Source organism: Macaca thibetana, chromosome 14 (assembly GCF_024542745.1).
Source record: "Macaca thibetana thibetana isolate TM-01 chromosome 14, ASM2454274v1, whole genome shotgun sequence".
Taxonomy (NCBI): Eukaryota; Metazoa; Chordata; class Mammalia; order Primates; family Cercopithecidae; genus Macaca; species Macaca thibetana.
The window spans coordinates 13,944,722-13,968,689 of NC_065591.1; the positions used below are offsets into that span (position 1 = coordinate 13,944,722).

The 23,968-nt window shown below is 41.8% G+C and overlaps 2 protein-coding genes across 11 annotated transcripts in view; one reads left to right on the plus strand and one right to left on the minus strand.

Annotated features, from left to right (window-relative positions):
• MRPL16 (mitochondrial ribosomal protein L16) overlaps nt 1-15,106 on the plus strand; it is a 129,324-nt gene extending 114,218 nt beyond the window's left edge. Inside the window, exons 2-5 of the mRNA XM_050756999.1 lie at nt 10,175-10,348; nt 11,026-11,091; nt 13,394-13,542; nt 14,409-15,106. Coding sequence (XP_050612956.1) covers nt 10,294-10,348; nt 11,026-11,091; nt 13,394-13,542; nt 14,409-14,894 — 756 coding nt within the window. The 5' untranslated portion in view covers nt 10,175-10,293 and the 3' untranslated portion in view covers nt 14,895-15,106. The remainder of the gene's footprint in view (nt 1-10,174; nt 10,349-11,025; nt 11,092-13,393; nt 13,543-14,408) is intronic.
• A 269-nt stretch (nt 15,107-15,375) lies between these two features.
• Nucleotides 15,376-23,968, minus strand: part of STX3 (syntaxin 3) — a 52,333-nt gene continuing 43,740 nt past the window's right edge. For 2 of the 10 annotated variants that reach the window (XM_050756982.1, XM_050756979.1), the window contains exons 10-11: nt 23,885-23,963; nt 18,560-20,486 (exon numbers count right to left, since the gene is read on the minus strand). In XM_050756982.1, coding sequence (XP_050612939.1) covers nt 23,886-23,963 — 78 coding nt within the window. In that variant the 3' untranslated portion in view covers nt 18,560-20,486; nt 23,885. Of the gene's footprint in view, nt 18,046-18,559; nt 20,487-23,884; nt 23,964-23,968 lie in introns of those variants that run through there. The other 8 variants (XM_050756988.1, XM_050756987.1, XM_050756986.1 and 5 more) reach the window with 6 other exon arrangements.

Genomic DNA, 23,968 nt, shown 5'->3' on the forward strand with positions numbered 1-23,968 from the left:
GATTTTTGTATTTTTAGTAGAAATGGGGTTTCACCATGTCAGCCAGGCTGGTCTTGAACTCCTGACCTCAGGTGATCCACCCACCTTGGCCTCTCAAAGTGCTGGGATTATAAGCATAAGCCACCACACCCAGCCAAGGAAATGCTTTAAAATGTACTTATATTGGCATACACTATAAAAATGAAGGTAGTTGTCATAAGTAATTTTCTTAAAGTGAGAATATACAGCAAAAGAATATCATCTTAAGTACTTTGGGGCAGGAAGTTAAGTACCTTGGGGCAGGAAGTCACATAACTTCTGTTTATAAAATACATCTCCAACCTGGGCAACATAGGGAAACCCTATCTCTACAAAAAATAAAAATAAAAATAAATTAGCCGGTCATGGTGGAACATGCCCATGGCACATGCCAGCTACTTGAGAGGCTGAGGTGAGAGAATTGCTTGATACTTGAGCCCAAGAGGTCAAGGCTGCAGTGAGCCATGATCACGTCACTGCACTTTAGCCTGGGCTGCAGAGCCAGCTCCTGTCTAAAAATATGTATCTTTTTAAACATATAGTGTAAATGTATATGTATAAAATATACCATTATATACACCCATAATATATATTTATATATAACATATAATAATAGGTATATATACCTATTATTTAAAAATATATGATAGGTATTATATATAGGTTTATGTATAATAAATACACCTATTATATATAAATGTATACAAATACATATCTATGTAATACACAATATTATAGTTATGTATTATATATTATATACTAATATAATATTTATGTGATGATATATGATATGTAAACATATCATACATGTGACATATAAATATATATTATGTATTTATATATCATATGTGATATATATGCTTGTATATCATATATGTATCTTATACATATATAAGCTTATATATCATATATATGAGTGCATATATATAAAAATACCCATTTTCCAAGACTTATTTCCATTTCTTAATATGTTTCCAATACATTTTCCAGCTTGTTTCCATTTGTCATTATCTCACAGATTAAGGATTTCTACTCTTTCCTCGTACATTCCCAATTCATAAACACAGTTTAAGGATTTTTTTCCAAGCATTGCTTCTCTTGTTTCTCTTGCCCATAATTCCCATGTTATAGTCATTTAGCACCAGCTAAGAAGAAACAGTCAATTGGGTGACTTATTAATATACAGTACCTGATTTCTTTTAAAAAGGTGGTAACGATGAAACAGAATATCCCTGAAACAAAGCCACAGCCTACAACCAACTGACCTTTGACAAAGTCAACAGAATAAACAATGGGGAAGGATATCCTACTCAATAAATATTACTGCCATATGCAGAAGAATAAAACGGGATCCCTACCTCTCACCATATACAAAAATTAACTCAAAATGGATTAAAGACTTAAATGTAAGACTTCAAGCTACAAGAATCCTAGAAGAAACTCGAGGAAATACCCTTCTAGACATTGGCCTAGGCAAAGAATTTATGACTAAGCCCTCAAAAGCAAATGCAACAAAAACAAAAACTGACAATTGAGACCTAATTAGACTAAAACTCTTCTGTTCAGCAAAACAAATTACCGTCTGGGCATCGTGGCTCATGCCAGTAATCCCAGCATTTTGGGAGGGTGAGGTGGGCAGATCACTTGAGGTCAGGAGTTTGAAACCAGCCTGGGCAACACGGTGAAATGCCATATCTACTAAAAATACAAATATTAGCCAGGCATGGTGGTGGGCACCTATAATCCCAGTTACTTGGGAGGCTGAGGCAGGAGAATTGCTTGAACCTGGGAGGCAGAGGTTGCGTGAGCTGAGATTGCGCCACTGCACTCCAGCCTGCGCAACAAAAGGAGACTCTGTCTCAAAATAAATAAATAAATAAAAATAAAAATAAAAATAAAAACAACCAAGAAAAAAAAAAAGAAGTTACCAACAGAGTAAACAGACAACCTGCAGAATGGGAGAAAATATTTGCAAACTGTGAATCCAGCAAAGAACTAACATCCAGAATCTATAAGGAACTTAAACAAATAAAAAAAAAAAAAAAACAATACCATTAAAAAGTAGGCAAAGTACATGAACAGAGACTTCTCAAAAGAAAACATACAAGCAGCCAACAAACATATGAAAAAATGTTCTACATCGTTAATCATCAAAGAGATGCACATCAAAATCACAATGAGAGGCCATATCACACAAGTCAGAATGGATATTATTAAATGATCAATAAATAACAGATGTTGGCAAGGTTGAGGAGAAAAGGAAATGCTAATACACTGTTGGTGGAAATGCAAATTAGTTCAGCTCCTATGAAAAGTGGTTTGGAGATTTCTCAAAGAACTAAAAATAGAATTACCATTCAACCCAGAAATCTCATTACTGCATATACACCCAAAGGAAAACAAATTCTCTGCCAAAAAGACACCTGCACTCATATGTTGATCACAACACTATTCACAATAGCAAAGACATGGAATCAACCCAGGTGCCCATGACGGTGGATTGCATAAATATGTTACATATAGATCATGGAATACTACATAGCCATAAAAAAAATGGAATCATGTTCTTTGTAGCAGCATGGATGCAGCTGGAGGCTGCAATCCTAAATGAATTAATGCAGAAACAGAAAACCAAATATTGAATGTTCTCCCTTATAAGTGGGAGCTAAGGCTGAGGGGAGTGGCTCACACCTGTAATCCCAGCATGTTGGGAGGCCAAGTTGGGAAGATTGCTTGAGCCCAGGAGTTCGCAGACCAGCTGGGGTAACATAACGAAATACTGTCTCTATGAAAAATTTAAACATTCGCAGGGCATAGTAGCACATGTGTATAATGACAGCTACTTGGGAGGGTAAAGTGGGAGGATCACTTGGGCCAGAGAGGTTGAAGCTGCAGTGAGCAATGATCACACCACTGAACTCCAGTCTGGGTGACAGAGCAATACCCCATCTCAAAAAAACATAAAAAATAAAATAAGTGGAAGCTAAACGTTGAGTACACATGGACACAGAGATGGAAACAATAAACACTGGAGACGAGACGGGAAGCAGTGGGGCAAGCGTTGAAAAACTACCTATCAGGTACTATGTTCACTACTTGAGTGACAGGATCATTAGAAGCCCAAACCACAGCATCATGCAATATACCTATGTAACAAACCTGCACGTGTAACCCCTGAATCTAAAATAAAAAATAAAAATAAAAATAAAATTTTAAAAATGATGGATGCGGCCGGGCGCGGTGGCTCACGCCTGTAATCTCAGCACTTTGGGAGGCCGAGGCGGGAGGATCACGAGGTCAGGAGATCGAGACCATCCTGGCTAACACAGTGAAACCCTGTCTCTACTAAAAATACAAAAGAATTAGCCAGGCGCGGGGACAGGCGCCTGTGGTCCCAGCTACTCGGGAGGCTGAGGCAGGAGAACGGCGTGAACCCGGGAGGCGGAGCTTGCGGTGAGCAGAGATTGCGCCGCTGCACGCCAGCCTGGGCGACAGAGCGACACTCCGTCTCAAAAAAAAAAAAAAAAAAAAAAAAAAAAAAAAGAATGGATGCACATAGATTTGGAAGACGAAGCAAATACATTTATTAAACACTGTAGTGTTCCATTTCACTTGGAAATGTAATGTTTACTTCCATTTTTATGAGGGGAGCTTTATGGAAAGATGCATTTGTGTTTATTATGCACTCTGTTTTATGTTGGGTAGTGGTAAACTCTCATAGGAATTAATGAGAAGAAATGTGTAATATGATAACTGTTTTCCTTCATATTATTTCATATGATTATCATTAGAGGGAATTGTTACACTTTAATTCATTCTTCTCTATTACACTCAATACATTAAGATAGAGAGCTTATTATAAGCAGTATGCATATCTCAGAGAATACAATATATATTTTGAAGTTAGAATGCAAATTCTAACTTCAAATATTATAGTCATTTAGACTATGTTGGAAAACATAGTCTACAGATACAGTGTGAGAAGAAATCTGATCTTAGAATCAAAAGATTTTGAGTTATCACTCCTGTATTCGCTCATAAACAAGCTGAGTGACCCGGACAAGTCTCTAATGAACTCAAAGATCAGTTTCTTTATCTATACAATCAGAGATTTGGTATAGAATCATCTCTAAAATTCTCTTAATTTTTGGAAAAGTCTTAAGAATTGTATTCTCTGAGATATGTAACAAGCTCTCTATCCTAATGTATTGAGTGTACTAGAGAAGAATGAATTAAAGTGTAACAATTCCCTCTAATTATAATCATTTATGTGTGCTCATTGTTGCATAATGCGATTGCCAAAGCACGCATTTGGTTGGGGTTTCAGTGGCTATAATAAGCACTTTGTGACCTCTACTGGACACACAGGGTAAAGTCTTGTATGAGTCCAGGAGTTCGTAGATCAGCTGGGGCAACATAATGAAACACTGTCTCTATGAAAAATGTAAATATTAGCCCGGCCTAGTAGCACAGGTCTATAATGACAGCTACTTGGGAGGGTAAAGTGGGGCAGGGTCGACTAAGCATGACTATTTTGTGAAGATGCAGAAAAGAAAGAAGGGAAGCTTGTTAGCAAATATCTTCCCTCCATTTAGGGATTGTATACAATTGCACTTGCCTTTAATTAGATGTGTGAATAACCTATAACAAGTATGTGGTTGAAGTACACTGTTGAGGAACTGGAGCTAAATATCTGACACCTCCAGTCCCTTCAAACTGAGATCCTACAACTCTTTGAAATAGCAAAAGCCTCAACTTGGTCAGAAGTGCAAATGGTTCTGAGATTAAAATGAAAAAAAGAAAAGAAAGAAATGAGAATTCTAGCCAAGAAAATAAAAATAGAGAGTGTGGAACTTAACAAAATAGTTCTAAATTTTATCTCGAAGAACAAACATGTTAAACATAGCCAGTATGTTTTTTATAGATTGCAAAAACAACTTGATGGAACAGATATAAAAATGTGTAATAAAGTGACAATGACTAAAACAACGTAGGACCAGTCTCAGAACATGGGAATGGAAGAAAATGTCAAAAGGAACTCCCAAAAGCTGTGAGAATTTAGTACATTATAAAGTCACATATTAAGACCGGGTCCGGTGGCTCACGCCTGTAATCCTAGCACTTTGGGAGGATGAAGCAGGTGAACTATTTGAAGTCAGAAGTTCAAGACCAGCCTGGCCAACGTGGTGAAAACCCGTCTCTACTAAAACTACAAAAATTAGCCAGGCGTGGTGGCACGTGCCTATAATACCAGCCACTTGGTAGGCTGAGGCAGGAGAATCACTTGAACCCGGGAGGCAGAGGCTGCAGTGAGCAGAGATTACTGCACTCCAGTCTAGGGAAAAGAGCAAGATTCTGTCTCAAAAAAATAAAAAATAAAAATAAAATAGGCCGAGAGCAGTGGAGCCACTGTAATCCCAGGACTTTGGGAGGCCGAGGCGGGCAGATCACAATGTCAGGAGATCGAGACCATCCTGGCTAACACGGTGAAACCCCGTTTCTACTAAAAATACAAAAAATTACTGGGCATGGTGGTGGGCACCTGTAGTCTCAGTTACTCGGGAGGCTGAGGCAGGAGAATGGCGTGAACCTGGAAGGCGGAGCTTGCAGTGAGCTGAGATCGCTCCACTGCACTCCAGCGTGGGTGACAGAGCGAGACTCCACCTCAATAAATAAATAAATAAATAAATAAATAAATAAATAAATAAAGTCACATATTAAATGAGAATTTTCAACTTTGAGAAAGAATTATGTTATATCCCTATCTCTGGCCTTTATAAGCAGTATTAATATATTCTGACTTATCAAAGTCTCAGCCTCCTGGGCTCAAGCAATCCTCTTACCTCAGCCTCTCAAGTAACAGGAGGACAGACGTGAGCCACCACGTCTGGCCAATATTTTATTTGTGTAGAGATGGGTTCTTGCTGTTTTGCCCAAGCTAGTCTTGGACTCCTGGGCTAGGCAATACTCTCATCTCAGCCTCCCAAAGTGTTGGGATTACAGGCATGAGCCACTGCACCTGGCTGAAAGTCAAAATTCTTAAGACAATTACGGACAGGTTTTTACTGCATAAAAGTTATAAATAGTCCTACTTCAAAAACAATCAAGATATATTGAAAACTGAAAACAATTAAAATATACAACCAGCCGGGCACGGTGGCTCACACCTGTAATCCCAACACTTTGGGAGGCCGAGGCTGGCGGATCACTTGAGGTCAGGGGTTCAAGATCAGCATGGTCTACATGGTGAAGACCCATCTCTACTAAAAACACAAAAATTGGCCGGGCATGTTGGTGGGCACCTGTAATCCCAGCTACTCAGGAGGCTAAGGCAGAAGAATCGCTTGAACCTGGGAGACAGAGTTCACAGTGAGCTGAGATCACCCCACTGCACTCCAGCCTGGATGACAAGAGTGAAACTCTGTCTCAAAAAATAAATAAAAATAAAACATATACAACCTAATAGGAGGTGCTATACTTAATACATAAGCAATTTTGAATTGATAAGAAAAAAAGCAAAATAATTTTAAAAATAGACAAACTATACAAGCAAATCACACACACAGAAAACAAATAGACAAAAATATGTGAAATCAAGGACATGAGAAAAGGTGTGACATCACTTATCATTAAGGAAATGCAAACTAACCTATAACCAGTATGTAGGTTATATTAAGTAAAATTCGGAGAACGCCATCAGAAATCAACTTTAGTTACGACTGGTTATCCAAATCAACTCTGTGAGGCTGGGTTGGGTTTGATTTTGTGTGTGTGTTTTTTGTTTGTTTGGTTTTTGTATTTTCTCATTACTCTCTTATTTAAAACATAAAAATTAAAAAGTTGTGTTGTCACTTCTAATCACAGAAAACATTCTCACTTCAGTACCTAAAATGTCTAATACTGTGTAACAGTCACAACTCTGAATTCCATTTAAAAGAAAAGTGACTCTGCTCCCCCAGCTCAGCCCTGCTTCAGATAGAGAGATAATAGTAAAAACAAAATGGGGAGCATGGAGTGAACCTGTTTCCTCATCTTGCACTTTTACTAATCAATAAGATCTTTCCTATCCCCAGTCTGTCACTATTTATGATGCCTCTGAGATGGTGGCACCTGGTGTGAGCTGAATAGGATCCCTCAAAAAGTATATCATCTTGAAGACCTAACCCCGAGCATTTCAGAATGTAACCTTATTTAGAGACAGTATCTTTACAGAGGTAATCAAGTTAACATGAGGTCATTAGGATGGACTCTAATCCAATTTGCTGAAATTTGCATTCACACAGACATATACAGAAGAAAGATGATGTGAGGAGATGTAGAAAGAAGACGGTCATCTCTGCGCTAAAGAGAGGCCTGGAAAAGATCCTCACAGCCCTTAGAAGCAACAAGCAACCCTGCAGACATCTTGATTTCGGACTTCCAGCCTCCAGAACAGTGAGGCAATAAGCTTCTGTTGTTTAAGCCACCCAGTGTGTGGTACTTTGTTTCGTGTTTGTGTGTTTGTTTGTTAGAGACAGGATCTCACTATGTTGCCCAGGCTGTTCTTAAAGTCCCAGGCTCAAGCAATTCTCCCACCTCAGCCTCCCAAAGTGCTGGCTTACAGGTGTGAGCCACTATGTCCAGCCTGTGACACTTTGTCATGGCAGATCTAGGAAACTAGTACAGCACTCAACAGTACTTTCCTTCTTAAAGAAGAATTCATAAAGCACTCATGAGAGAAAGAGGGTGCTTTAATAGTGATATCCAGTCTCTAAACAAACAAAGTGCCACACACCGGGTGGCTTAAACAACAGAAGCTTATTGCCTCACTGTTCTGGAGGCTGGAAGTCTGAAATCAAGGTGTCTGCAGGATTGCTTGTTGCTTCTAAGGGCTGTGAGGAAGGATCTTTTCCAGGACCTCTCTTTGACATTTTGAAGTGCTAAAAGTCAGGACTTCAAGATATCAAATGTTTCACATGCACAAACACACACACACGCACATGCACACACATACACACACACATACCCCCCTGCTGAGGATCTCTCATCTGCCATTCCCTTGATGCAGGCAAATTCATCTCTGCTGAGTTGTTGGGTGGTTGCACATGATTCTTCCCTCAGGCCCAGGACATCCATCCTCACACCTACTCCACCTTCTTTCTCCCTGTCTTTGATGCAGTTCTGTTGGACAGGATGTAAGAAACCCTACCTTGGCACTCTACACTGGAGTCCACACCTAGTCATGGAGTCCACACCTAGTCAACAGGACATGCACACCTTTGCCCCACCATCAATGGAAATGTGGCTACTTCCCAACTGCAACTCTACTTTTGATGCCACAGGCAGCTTCTACCAGCCTCCAAACATACCATTTTCTCAAGCCGGTGTCAAACCCCAATGCCCAGTGTCTCTCAAACTGCAGAAGAATTATATTAAACTCTCTGAATCATCTAGAAATGTCTTTCACTGGGCTTGACAGAGCACCCCTCAACCCTTGCCATTGAATAGAGGAAGGCATGAAAGTCACAGTACACCAACAACTCTATTAACGAAATCTTTATTATAATCTCCAGTCTCCATTTCCTGTCTTGGCTTTTCTAGTGTTTTTTACAGGCTGGCAGAGAATGGGCAGCTAAAAACAGCAAAGCCAGTTCCTACCACCTGCTGCATAAACTCTGCCTAAGAGGCCCAGCACCTCACTTTGAAATGTGGAGATTACCTTGTGGTCCCAAGCAAAACTGAGGCAGAAACAATCGCATTTTAACATCCTGTTATAAATGTAACATTGAGTGGTGTTTTTCACCTTTCATATTGACAAAGCTCTAGAAAAATTATAATATCCTTCTTTAGCAAGGATGTTGATCAAGAAAGCACTCTGATAAGCTGTTCATGGAGGCCAATTTTGCACAACTATATAAAGTCAAAAGATTTAAAATGAACATTCCCTTTGATCCATAAATTTCTCCTTTTGAAAGTGCCCAAAAGAAATACAAAATAACAAAAATGTACAAGGATGTTTACTGCAGCATGGCCTATAACAACAGATTTGTAAATAATTTAACTGAGCAACAATAATTATTCACTATGATGAACACATTCATAGAAATACTTTAATATAACCAGTGAATACTGAGACAGAAAACAAGACTAATGGCATTGTTCTTTCTTCTTGGTCAAACAATTAAGGAGTTGATGCATTCTTTGCACCTGTTGATTTAATAGATGAGAACAGCTGAAATAGCTTTCTTGTAAAACTTCAGTAACTCTTCCAGTTGAGACTGAATTTATTTTACCTTGAAACCTCTGGAATAAGTGTAGACACATTAATTTTGCTCATAGCACTATGGTAGATGCTCAAGAGATGTTTGTTGAATGGTCAACTAGAAGCCTAGAAGCCCACCTTGACTTGTCCCGCCTTTCTGATCCAAACCAATGTATTTCTTAAATGCATTTGATTGATGTCTCATGCCCCTCTAAAATGTATAAAGCCAAGCTACACCTCTACCACCTTGGGCACATGTTCTCAGGCCATGGTTGCTCATATTTGGCTCAGAATAAATCTCTTCCAATATCTTACAGTGTTTCACTCTTTTCATCAACAATATTGTTCATTCACTGAGCTCTCTGGAATCCCAGACTGTGCTCAAATTCTGATGGTACTGTTTTCCTGTTGTATGACCCAGAACAAGTTAAATTATTTCAGCCTCAGGATGGAATCTGCAAAATCAGTATAATGACTTATCTCATAGATTCGTTGGCACGACTAACGAATGAGGTACTCAATGACACACTACAATTGCCCTATAAATGTTAAACCATTGCCAAATCTGGTATTCTCCTAATGTCTTCGAGGGGTCCCCTAGAAAAAGGTCTCAAAGGCTGTGAATCATAAGGGACTACCTTGCTAAGGAACCGGCAGGCATTGACAGTTGTACTCCACAGAAAAAATAAATAAATAAAACAAAAAACTCCCCGCTCCGCCGCCCTCTTCTGGGGAAAAACTGGGAATTGGAAGGAGAACCCTAGAGGGCCAACAAGGCCCCTGGGCGTGGCTGGGCGGACAGCGCCTTTGACCGGCGGAACTCAACCTCCGACGGAACTCAACCTCAGTCGCTCGAGTTTCTTCCGCTTCCGTCGGGACTCCGCGAAGTGGACCGGTGTGAACACAACTTCCGGCCACACTGAGCGGTGTCCTGAGCTGATTCCAGCTAGCTACTAGAGCGCCGCTGCCTACCAGGGTGGAGGGGAGCGCTGTAGTCGCTGTGGGGACCTCCGCGCCGCCGGACGTCCGTGACCATGTGGAGGCTACTGGCTCGCGCTAGTGCGCCGCTCCTGCGGGTGCGCTTGTCAGGTCAGAAGTCCCTTTTGGTTCCTAAAGACTTTACCCCTCTTCCTCCCCCACCCTCTAGTGCTTTTCCTCTCTAACCCAAAAGGCGGCTCTGCATATGCTCGGTGAAGCACTGGTTAGGGACTACGCTATCCCACCGCTGATCTCCATCGTAGGGGTTCGTGCAAGAGGGTCACAACTGCGTCTGGGAGTCGGCGCCCAGAGACCCCGGCTGGCCTTCTGCGGAGCCTGAGCCTCTGAGCACATTTAGTGGAACTCACATCCCAACCTCAAGACTCTTCCGGCGGAAGTACTTTTGGGCCGGCTTGGTGGCTCACGCCTTTAATCCCAGCACTTTGGGAGGCTGAGGGGGGCGGATCACTTGCGGTCAGGAGTTTGAAACCAGCCAGGCCAACATGGTGAAACCCGTCTCTACTAAAAATACCAAAAAAATTAGCTGGGCGTGGTGGCGGGCGCCTGTAATCCCAGCTACTCCGGAGTCTGAGGCAGGAGAATCTCTTGAACCCGGGAGGCGGAGGTTGCAGTAAGCCGAGATCGCGCCACTGCACTGGGGCCTGGGCGACAGAGCAAGACTCCGTCTCAAAAAAATAAATAAGAATAAGAAGTAGTACCTTTGGCCCAGGTTGTATCGGGGTCCTGGCCTTGTTACCTTCGTCGTTTAACTTGGTTTGTCTTTGTAGATTCTTGGGCACCCCTCCCCGCCAGTGCTGGCCTAAAGACACTGCTCCCAGTACCAAGTTTTGAAGGTGAGAGCTTGCCTTTCTGCTGTTTGTAAATCTTTTCTCTGATGGAAACCAGGAGAGGGTGGGAGATGACATAGGAGTGTTCTTGTGTTTCCCGTCCCCGTTCACTCTTTCAGTAAATGTTTTTAGAGTGTACTGTCTTGCCAACCAATATTCTGAGCGCTAGAAATAAAGAACAAAGGAAACCAAAAAAGTTCCCTCCTCTTAGGGAGCAGCGTCTAATGAGATAGCTCCCCTAACGCCTGCCACTGGTGTGTGGCCCGTGGTCCACTCAGCCAGTAGTCAGTTGGCCTGAAATCTGGATTTTTGGCGAGGCACGGTGGTTCACGCCTGTAATCCCAGCACTTTAGGAGGCAGAGGCGGGTGGATCACTCCAGGCCAGGAGTTGGAGACCAGCCTGCCAACCCGGAGAAACCCTGTCTCTACTAAAAATACCAAAAATTAGGGGGTAGTGCACACCTGCAATCCCAGCTTCTCAGGAGGCCAGTGCACTCCAGTCTGGGCAACAGAGTGAGGCTTTGTCTCAAAAGAAAAAAAAAAACTGGACTTTTGATGTTCTCTCCAAATAAGGTTCCATATATGCAGTCATCTAACGATGTGTGAAAAAGCTCTGTTAAGATAAGCCACAATATTGTAAAACTAGTTTACTTTTTAAAAAAGAAATATACTGGAACCCTCAAAAAAATGAATAGGGTCTGTACATCTGAGGGTCTTCTGTACAGAACTGTTAAACCACTATATGTTTGGAAAGTACATTTGACTTGTAGGTGAAAGAAAGCATTACTAAGTTTCTCTGTAGCTGCATATAGAAGCTGAGGGGCAGCTTCTGAAACTCTGATAGTAATAATTTGATATTTCCTCAAACTCTTCTGTTTTGTATTTGTCTCCATTGTAAAGCCATACTTGGTTCACTTTATAAATTTTTTAAAATAATTTATATGTTAATTTTTTTCCCCAAATTGTCAAGGATGATAAAGATGTCACATGTCTGGCCTGAAGTTTTGTCCGCCCACCCAAACCTGGCACACTGACCTGTGCTGGTCTCAGCATGAAAAGTCCCTGCATATATGAGAGAAAGAGCATTGATTAAAGGATTCCTAGGTTGTAAGTTTCTCAACAAGAATGTGGCAGAGCTAGAGAACTTAGATATTTTTATGTACAATATTCTTCCACTACCCCCATTAACATCCAGAGAGGCAGAGAAATATGTGTATATATTTTTGTGACATGCTGTGTAGCTTTGCTGTTGAACTGGATGGCATAGACCAAATTATAAGATATTTCTAGCCCTTGGGTTCCTCTTCTATAAAATGGAGATTAAAAATACTACCTGCCTAACGTCCCGTTTTTTGATCTGGGTAATAGTGATATGTGTTCATGTGTTCACTTTCTGGTAATTCACTGAGCTGTATATTTTCAGTTTGGCCCTTTGATATATCTGTGTTAAACTTTGACAAGTTAAAAATTTTTTTAAAGGGAGCCCTAAAAGAATATCAAGGCTATACAGTTGTCTTAAAGATTAAGCGAACTAGTGATTTCCAAAAAATCCCTGTTACAGTGTTAAGCACAGAGTTGGTGATTAATAAATGCATTTGGATTCAGAGGACAAAACTTTGCTATCTTTAAAGTTTTAGAAACATTTGCATTAGCCACTATCATAGCCAGAAGATTCCACTGTCACTAAAAGCATCTGCAAAAATATACCTTTAGAATTACTGTTCAGTGGTAACTTTTAAGACTTGGCCGGGCGCGGTGGCTCAAGCCTGTAATCCCAGCACTTTGGGAGGCCGAGACGGGCGGATCACGAGGTCAGGAGATCGAGACCATCCTGGCTAACACGGTGAAACCCCGTCTCTACCAAAAATACAAGAAAATTAGCCGGGCGAGGTGGCGGCGCCTGTAGTCCCAGCTACTCGGGAGGCTGAGGCAGGAGAATGGCATGAACCCGGGGGGGGCGGAGCTTGCAGTGAGCCAAGATCGCGCCACTGCACTCCAGCCTGGGGCACAGAGCAAGACTCCGTCTCAAAAAATAAAAAATAAAATAAAATAAAAATAAAAAAGACTTGCAGGCTGGATACAGTGGCTCACACTTGTAATCCCAACACTTTGGGAGGTAAAGGCAGGAAAATCACTTGAGGCCAGGAGTTTGAAACCAACCTAGGCAACATAGTGAGACCGTGTCTCTACCAAAAAACGAAGAAGAAAGAAATTAAGACTTTCTTCCGTTACAAATCTTTCTAGGAAGAAAATAGATCTTTTGAGATGTGTAGTTTTACTTTATCCTGGTTGTCTGTGCTCCTTTTAGATGTTTCCATTCCTGAAAAACCCAAGCTTAGATTTGTTGAAAGGGCACCACTTGTGCCAAAAGTAAGAAGAGAGCCTAAAAATTTGAGTGACATACGGGGACCTTCCACTGAAGCTACAGAGTTCACAGAAGGCAATTTTGCAATCTTGGTGAGTGAATTCAGCATCAAGCAGCAATGGGATGGAAGCTAGGGAATAACAAAATCTCATAATCCTTGGGATAATTTAGTCTCTTCCTTTACAGTTTGTATTAGAACTGCCACCAGTAGCTCTTTAAACTGATACATACAGAGGCTACTGAGTACCCAGTAAACATTTGGGTTATACATTTTTTTTAAATGGAGAATGAAAATAATGTAAAAGCGGAAGGAAGAGGCTAGCTAATTTGCCCCATAATCAGATCATGAGATCTTTTCAAGCCCTGGTAAAATAAAACCACCCACAATTTAGGATGTGGAAAACAGCTGTTTCCTTACTTGTTGAGTAGCTTCCATGAAGACTTGATGTCAGCAGCTACACAGATGGGTGTGCACTAGGATTTATTTTCCACCAGGCAGCCAGAGTGATATTCTAAAGTCCCCTTCCTGCAGCTTAATCACCCCCACTGACCTCTCAGAACCTCCTGCCCACTCTCCCCATTCCTCACCCTACTCCATCCACATTGGCTTCTGTTCAACTTGCCAAGCCCTCTGCTGTGCCAGGGCCTTCACATAAGCCTTTCTTATGCCTGGCACACTCCTCTCTTTTCCCTTGGCTAGTTGTTCTTTTTATTCTGGCCTTAGCTTTAGATGTCACATCTTCAAAGAAGCCTTCCCTGGCTCTCCACTGAAATGGGTCCCCCTTCGCTGTCTTTATTACTGTGTACCCTAGGCTTTTCCTCCATGGGACTTACTAAAACTAAAGTTTTATTTTCAATTGTATCATTGAAGCCACAGTTACTAGAAGAGACAAAATAATAGAGCCCATGGAAGATATCAAAGTCCGCAAGTGTTTCTAATTCTCCCATTCACTTTTAGGCGTTGGGTGGTGGCTACCTGCATTGGGGCCACTTTGAAATGATGCGCCTGACAATCAACCGCTCTATGGACCCCAAGAACATGTTTGCCATATGGCGAGTACCAGCCCCTTTCAAGCCCATCACTCGCAAAGGTGTTGGGCACCGCATGGGGGGAGGCAAAGGTGCCGTTGACCACTACGTGACACCTGTGAAGGCTGGCCGCCTTGTAGTAGAGATGGGTGGGCGTTGTGAATTCAAAGAAGTGCAAGGTTTCCTTGACCAGGTTGCCCACAAGTTGCCCTTCGCAGCAAAGGCTGTGAGCCGCGAGACTCTAGAGAAGATGCGAAAAGATCAAGAGGAAAGAGAACGTAACAACCAAAACCCCTGGACATTTGAGCGAATAGCCACTGCCAACATGCTGGGCATACGGAAAGTACTGAGCCCATATGACTTGACCCACAAGGGGAAATACTGGGGCAAGTTCTACATACCCAAACGTGTGTAGTGACTGTAGGAGATAACTGTATATAGGCTATTGAAAGAAGGATTCTGCATTTCTATTCCCCTCAGCCTACCCACTAAAGTCTTTGGGTAGCTGTTATGCCATAACTAAGGAGCAGCATATGAGATGATTTCTGAAAAACAATGTTATTTGTTGATTTAAAAAGAAAACTGTATTATATTTTTATTAAATAAAATTTGAACATCACTTCAGGATATAAATTCTCATTGGTCATTCTTAATCCCTTAAAAGATTAAGAAATAGGCCTGAATGACTGTGAAGAGTTCTTGGTTCTCCTGGGGTGTAAGATGAACATGAAGGCTGAAACAAATGTTTGCATTCCCCCCATTCCCCTATCTATGATGCAAGTCTCACTTAAATGTTTATACTGCCTTTTATATGTACACACTTCAGGAGCCAGTTTCTGTGATATTTTACTAGGTTTAAAACACATTTTTAGAGTAAGAAAAAAAACAACACTACGTAGATCAATTGATTCAACATTTATTGATGCCCAGTTACCCAGCTTCTCACAATCTTGGAAGGGGGATGTTGGACAATATGCAAGGAACATACCTTTTGCCTTTTAGCAAAAGGAACCAATAACAAAAGTTAGAACTGTGTGGCCTTTTCTAGGTCTGAAATTCTCCAAAGAGGGAGGGCGTTTGGCTCTATGTTTGTGCCCCTGCAGAATCTAGTACAGTGCTATGTGCCATGAAACACGTAAATTCTTACAGCTAGTGAATGAGGGCCCCCTGGGACTCAGATCCTCACAGCTCCAGCTCCCTGTTTGCCCAGATTAACGTTTTCCAGACCTAACCAGCTGCAGTGTTCTATCCCCTATTCAAATTAAAGGAAGCACAAATTAATAAGAAATATTAAACCATTATCTTTTGAAGGTGGGTAGAAAATAGCACTGACCAAAATATTTTTAAATCCCACTTTCTTAAAAAATAAGGTATCAAACAAATAATTTACTTTCAAAAGTACAAACTTAGCAGTTGTGTGCTCCTCACCATTGTATACTGTGATTTTTTTAATGGATTTTTGTTACATAATCACTAAATAAGTTATCTGCACTAGAACTCATATTCACATAGCTGGTTTTAAAGCTGAACACAACTGAACCTTGAATGGAATTGGGGACAGTATTTAGAACAGTTTTTCTTTATTTTTTTTTTTTTTGAGACAGAATTTCGCTCTTGTTGCCCAGGCTGGAGTGCAGTGGCGCTCGGCTCAGTGCAACCTCCGCCTCCTGCATTCATGCAGTTCTCATGCCTCAGCCTCCCAAGTAGCTGGGATTACAGGTGCAAGCCACCATGCCTGGCTAATTTTGTATTTTTAGTAGGTATGTTGGTAAGGCTGGTCTCAAACTCCTGACCTCAGGTGATCCACCTGCCTCGGCCTCCCAAAGTGCTGGGATTACAGGCATGAGCCACCGTGCCCAGCCTATAACAGTTTCTTACACATAAATTACTGGCCAGCAGTTTCAGCTAGCAACACAAATCAGGTGAGAGGTGAAGTGAGTGAGAACCTCATTTCACCTTTCTCACCTGACCTTTATCTGTTCTTTGTTATGGTTCACAAAGTGTTCTACTGATGTGTGAGTTCAGTCATACTATAAACGTGTTTCTTTTATTTTGTGGGCCTGTATTTCGTTACTGAACCACAGTCCTGGGGACAGCCATCTTCTCCACAGATTAAGAGGCTGTTGCTAGAACCCCACCACGACCACCCACAGAAAAAGCACTTTAAAGTTTATGTTGTGGTAATGGGGAGAAAGGTTAGTAGCATTTTTGCATAAGTCAATCAGCCTATTCCCAAGCGGCTTTGCACAGCCTCTGATAGTTACAAACTGTGTTCTCATTGGTACCTTAAAGAGTTTAGGAGTCAAACCCAAAGATTTGTTCCCGACTGAAATAAGAGCTTAATTATAAGTAATTAAGTCAGCAGATATTTGAGTACCTATAAGCAGCAGGCACTGTGCTAAAAAGTGGGAACACAGCAGTGAGCAAGATAGGCATGTGCTTATCCTTAAACTTCACTTTTAAGACTACTACTGGAGCCTGAAAGAGGAAACAGATGTAGAGTGGTCAAAGGTGAGACCTAGAGGAGCTTGAAGAACAGAAGTGCCCAGACTTGACCAATTCACAGCAGTTCAAGTAAGATCCTGTTGAGTCAGGTGTGCTACGATAGCTGCCCCTTCACAGCCATACTGCACGTGCAGGCTGTAAGTTTCACTTCCTAAAGAGGCACCCACTCCACTTTCTTCTCTACCCTGCAGTCCTCCTTTAAGCCATCTGCCTATTCAGCTATGTATCTGTACTCCCTGTCCCTGTCCTCCACCCAATTCTGTGTAAGTTTGTCCTTCTTTGCATAATTCTTAATAAGTAGTTGATTGGTGCCCTGTTTCATAAGAAGTTTCATAATGGAAAGAGGAGAAGCTGATGAGGAGTCTGCGTGGAGAAGTGATGGTACCACAGAAGTGGAAGGAGGATTAGAAACGCCAGTCGATCAATCTGTGAGGGCTGTGGGAGATAATAGAAAAATGGAGGAAAAAAAAATCATAGATTATATAGCATGGTGTTCGTGGCTGGGATCACCAAATCCCTCTTACCCGGGGTAAGGGACTATATACACAAGGCTGTGTTAACTTTCATTAACCTTGAAAGGGAAGAAATTTAATTTGAATTTACTGTGTGGCCGGCCCTCTTCCAAAAAGTTGAAGATGCACCTTATTAAGAACGAATTCTTGTTCCTTTTGTCACTTCCAGATACCAAGGCTCAAACTGTTTAGCAGGAATCAACATCCTTGACCTGTACAAAGCATTCTGCCACACCAGGTTATAGGACAGATTGCCACCTTCTGTCCCCCAATCTCCTCCCACAGACTACCTGCTAACAGCTCATTCTTCACTCACTTTTCTGTCTCTGAAACATCCCTTTCCTTAGTTTTCTCTAACCTTTATTAGCACTGAATCCCACCCAGATTAAGGCACCTAGAGTGCCCCCAAGACGCAAAGGTTTCAAGTAAGTGAAAGGCGGCCTGACCATCCCCACAGATGGCTCACCTTTTTCAGGCAAATATGCTCCCAATGGTGGAAGCTAAGATGATCGCAAGGATAATACAGCAGATCATGATCATGATCTTCTTCTGCTCATCCAGACAAGGAAAGAAAGAACACATGAGAAACATCACTGCAAAAACTATTCTGCAGGGAGACAAGTGCACATGGACATGGAAGAGGGTATGAAGGAAGAGAGCAACAGAAGGAAAAAGGAGATGGATCTGGCTTCTAGGACCCAGAATGCCAACAGAAATGTTATTTTTGGTGAGACATTCAAAAGTTAGATCAAAAGGATCCCAGAGGATGTTTGGTGTGGTCATTCCGCCTTCTAGATAACATCATGACAGATCTCCCCCATTTTCTCCTACAGCCAGACACTCCCAAGGACTGAACCAAATTCTTTTGGGCGGAACACCTCAAATCTGAAACACATAGTTACACTGCATTCTGTGAGAGTTAAACCTTATTCAAAAATTGCGCTTTTGAATCTGATCCAGCACATGGCTTAAAAAGATGTGAACTGCATTCTAAAACCTGAATAAAAATCACCACACGGTGGCACCTGATCAGTGTTTCTGCATGGAGACAGAGCCAGAACCGTTTCACAATCAATACAAAGTCATTTTTATTTTTAAATTAGCAATAAAATAATCAAGTTTACATTTTAAAAATACAAATAACAACAAAAACCTTCACATGTCATATTCCAAACTGTAAGCCCCAGGCCTCAATGTAAGAGGAGAGCAAAGGCCTTTAGTGATTTTGTCTCTTGTGGCTGGAGCCCATCCAGTGTCTGACATCATAGCCATGGGCAAGAGGACCTCCCCTTGGCTCTGTCTGAGTGCTGGATTGTGACCGGCAGTAAGTAGCCTTTGCAAAGGAAGCTAATGGACAGTGCCTGGATTAAGGGTGCTCACCCTATCCTAGAAAGCATTAAAGTCAAAGCTGAAAATATACATGGTACCCAAAATCAAGGAGACTGCCAGAGAACAGGAGGGGATCTAAGGGATTTACCATTGGGTTAGCACAGACACTACACTTGAAGATTTCCTGGCGGTGGCTGCTGCTGCTTCCATGATAAGAATTGAGTGAGACAAAGAACCTGCCAAACTCATTAACCCAGCAGCAGGAAAAGCTACTGTGTAGCCTGTGGTGTTCCCCAACTGACTCGCCCTCCAGATGAGACATCCTGTAGGCCACATGAATATCAAATTACTGAGGGATGCTCTCAGGACAAGCCTAGCATAGGCAGCAGGCGGGGAAGGGTGTCAAAAAATTATACTTACTGTCTGCTAAGCAGAAGAACTTAATTGGGATCAATTTAGCTCACTCCAGAGTTCTCATTTTATTCTCCCAGTATTCCTCCAGAAAACAAGTTTCTTGATGATATGGGAAGATCACATTTCCACAAGGATTCATTTGCAGGTAAGCAAATATCCTTTACCCAATTTTTATCCTGGCTCAAAGTTGGCTTTCTTTTTTTTGAGGTCATAATAGCTTCCATTTTTATTTCCTACTTCCTAAGAGACACACACGTATGTGTACATACATCTCATACACAATTAGAATACATCTGGAACACATGAGTGAATACACCAGTGTCATGAAATATTTCCAGAGCTTAGGATTCTAGCACCTTGTCCCTTGCCCAATTTTAAATCCCTGATTATTTGTGGCCCCAAGGCAATAGTTTCACAAAGCATCGCTTTCTAACAATGAACAGCCAGTTTCTAAGACTCAGACATGGAAACATATTCCATATCCTCAGCCTTTTGCAAAGCGTAACATCAGCTGACTGTATCATCCTGGTCCCTCCTTGAGTAAATACGAGAGACTACAACACAGAGAAAAATCCAAGTTGCCCCCCAAGCTGAACAACTAAGAGCTTAATTTAAGGCTGAATTTCAAACAAGTCAGCTCTTCAGACTAAAATGACATCTGCCAGTCCCTCATGTTTTCAGGACATAGGGACAACAAACAGGATTGGCATCCTGCCAGGTAGAAGACGCAGATCCAAGCCTTATTGTTGCCAAACTTAGAAGAATCCTTCTGCTTTGTTAAAGATACTCCCCTACAAAAAAAATTGCAGTTTCTGGGAGAATACTCCATGAGGTAGAAAAATACAGCACCTTGGGAGGGTCTCACAAGAGCTTTCCCAAGTGCAAGGCATAATCTGACACACCACAGGGAGGAAGGAAGCTGGGTAGTTCACACAGTCCAGGAGAAAAGGTACTTGAGAGCTGGTGGGGCAGGAGGAGGCTCTGAGGATAACTCAGGGTCGCATCAGGTAGATCACATTCCCCCAGGGCTAGATTGTTAGCTGAGTCAGGTCCAAGGGTGGTCGCAAGGAAACAAAGGAACGGGTTGTACTCGCTCTCAGGAAGGCCATTCAGACTCCATTCTCATCTGAAGACAAGGGTGGCCACACCAGGCTGGAGTGAAATCAGTTTCTAGGAGGCAGGGAAAGGAGGAGCTGATCAATACACACGAAGGCGGCAAAGGGCAACAGAAGGAGTCAGCCACAAACCTAGAAGGTGGGGAGGAAAGACCAGCAATCACTATGAAATACACAAACCCAGGACAGAACCTGGAGTTAAATATCCTACTGTATAAAGGACAAAAGGCCCTACTATGAGAGGGAAAAAAAATAGAAAAGCCTCTAGGCCTTTTATAAGCCTTCTCACAGGCTGTCCACACCCGTGAAGACGTGGTGGGAAGGGACAATCCCTAGTGAAAACACCTGCTCTGCAGGTCCCACAGCAGCACCACCACAAAGACAGGCTGCAGGAGCTGCTGTCGGGTTCTCGATCTTCATGAACTCCCTGCTGCCTTTCTTTTAGAAAGCAGAAGGGCACAATGAAAAGCACATGGAAAAAGTTCAGGGGTCGTATTATGGTGGCTCCACCTTATGAGCTATGTAGCCCTGGGCAAGTTCCTTAACTTCATTGCTCTTTCCCCGTATGAACTTAGAGCAAGCAGCTGGCATATTACTAGGAAATATAAACACACCGTCTGCCCTCCTGTTCAGAGACCTCTCCCCCGTGGGTGACATGGAGGAAAAGGGGAGTCCAGACCTAGGCAACACATCAGTTTTGACTTTATTAGGGAACATGGAATAAACTACAAAAAAAAAGCAGCTTAACAACTGCTCAGCAATTTAGCAGGTTAAAGATACGTTAGTCAACCAAAAACAACATATTAACTAGTCTGCTCCTCTTTGAGGAGTTACGTCGTGAAAAATGATTCAAACACCTTCTGAGGTCCTGGAATTAGGAATAGAAAGGGGCACCACGAATTTGCATATCACCTTTCATCCAAGGATATGGAAAAATAACAACTATTCTATCTTTTTAAAATTTCAACATCTATTTCAATCAGATTGTTCAGAGCCAAAACAAAATTTAAACTTCACCTGCAAAAAAGTCAAGGGCTAGACTCCAAGTGCCAGAAAAAAGAGGGGGGAAAAAAAATCAACAAACCACCTGTCTATGAGAGGTTGCTCATCTCACTGTTGCTTATCTTTCAAGATGAAGTTGAATGCTCAATGCTATAATAAGCTGACTTTTAGATCCTCTGGTCACATAGAAGGAAGGAGGAATAAGAAGAGACACACTGAAACAAATATAAAAGGAAGGCACAGCTCTGGGTATTGGCAGGGTATTATGTGCCAAGTCTTAAAAATGTTTATACCTCTTATCTCAGTAATCCAACTTATATGAGTTGATAATAAAGACAAAATTTAAATGAGAAAAATATTAAATAAGGTCACACTGTTAGCTATAGCAAAATAACATAAACCTCCAACATTGTGAAAATGTTAAATATTTGAGAGGATGACCACAATCTCATATTGGAAATTAGATTTACAAAGAGATTTTAATGCTGTGGAGTGATGCTTATAATTTTGTAACTGGGTAAAAAACTATGGATAATATAGTCTGAACTATGTAAAACTATGTCTGTGTGTGTGAACATGCCACAAGGTTATCAGCAATAATATTAAAAGTTCATTAGTTTTAATTTTCTGTATTGTATAGATTTTTTTTTTTTTTTTTTATAATATATGCTATATTTTATTCAGAAAAATATTTTAAAAGTCACTGGCTGGGCGCAGTGGCTTATGCCTGTAATCCCAGCACTTTGGGAGGCCAAGGCAGGTGGATCACTTGAGTCCAGGAGTTCAAGACCAGCCTGGGTGACATGACAAAACCCCGTCTCCACAAAAAATATAAAAGTTATCCTGGCGTGTTGGTGTACACCTATAGTCCCAGCTACACAGAAGGCTGAGGCGGAAGGACGCTTGAGCCTGGGAGGCAGAGGATGCGGTGAGCTGAGATCACACCACTGTGCTCCAGCCTGGGCAACAGAGCAAGACACCATCTCAAAAAAAAAAAAAAATTTTTGTTTTAAAGTCACTAAAGTCTTAACAGTCCCAATAACCAGATTGATATGCTCACTACTATTAAACGTGATTCAGGCCAGGCGTGGTGGCTCACGCCTATAATCCCAGCACTTTGGGAGGCTGAGGCAGGTGAATCACCTGGAGTCAGGGGTTTGAGACCAGCATGGCCAACATGGTGAAACCTCGTCTCTACTAAAACTACAAAAATTAGCCAGGCATGGTGGCAGGTGCCTGTAATCCCAGCTACTTGGGAGGCTGAGGCAGGAGAATTGCTTGAACCCAGGAGGCAGAGTTTGCAGAGCTGAGATCACGCCATTGCACTCCAGCCTGGGGCAAAAGAACGAGACTTCGTCTCAAAGAACAAACAAACAAAAAACAACAACAACCAAAAAAAGGTGATTCAGGCTGGACGCAGTGGCTCACGCCTGTAGTCCCAGCACTTCCCAAGGCTGAGGCGGGTGAATCACCTGAGGTCAGGAGTTTGAGGCCATTCTGGCCAACATGGCAAAACCCCACCTCTACTAATAATACAAAAATTAGCCGGGCACAGTGGCATGTGCCTGTAGTCCCAGCTACTCAGGAGGCTGAGGCAGAAGAATCGCTTGAATCCAGGAGGCGGAGGCTGCAGTGAGCCAGGATCATGCCACTGCACTCCAGCCTGAGACAGAAGGAGACTCTGTCTCAAAAAAACAGTGATTGAGTGAAAAGTCTATCATTTTTAACAAATTTTCAAGAAAATTAACAGTCTAAATTTTAACATCACTATCCTCTAAGGTTCTCTAGGCTTTACAGATAAGTGGCTACCTTCTTTTACAAAGAGAAGCTAGGTCCACTATTAGCTGTGTGAACTTGGCCCTATTATTCAACATTCTCTTTGACTGAGTTTCTTTGTCTGTAAAATGTGCATAATACTGTATCTGTCTCCAAAGACGTTGTAAGGATTCAATGATATATGTATAAGGTGTTTAGTACATTGTCTGGGACAATGCAACACTCAAAAGTGTGTTAACTGTCATCATTTAAGACCCAGTCAGCTACAGAGAAAACTCTGCAGATCCAAATCCCAATTCAGAGCTTCCTTTACATTGAAAAGGATACAGAAAGTAAAGCCCAACAACCATGAAAATCAGTAAGAATTCAGAAGACAGACTCCAGATCCAAGACAGAGATGTACCCAACTTAGAAGCATGCTTCCTGAGTAAGGGGAGTCACATGGGGTGCTCAGGTATGCTAGGAGAAGTGGTGAGAAATATGACAAGACAGAGATTGGGGACAGAATCTACAGGATAAGAACAGAGACCTCACCCATGTACTGCAGCCAGAAACCAACAGAACTGTAAGGAGATAAAGAATCCACAGGCTACTGAAAGTTGTAGAAAGCTCAGTGTCCAAGGACAATCACAGGGAAAGAAGAGGAATTTGAAATTCCAAGCTAATTTCCTCTTGAGCAGCCAAATCCAGAGTCCCCAAGAACCATTCGTTTACTTACATTTCAGTGCAGCAGCCTCTTAGGCCACTCTTACCTCAGCCAAGGGAAAGTCCAATAATCAATGCTACAATGCCCAGCAACACAACTACTAGCACAATGATAATTATCAATTTCTGGA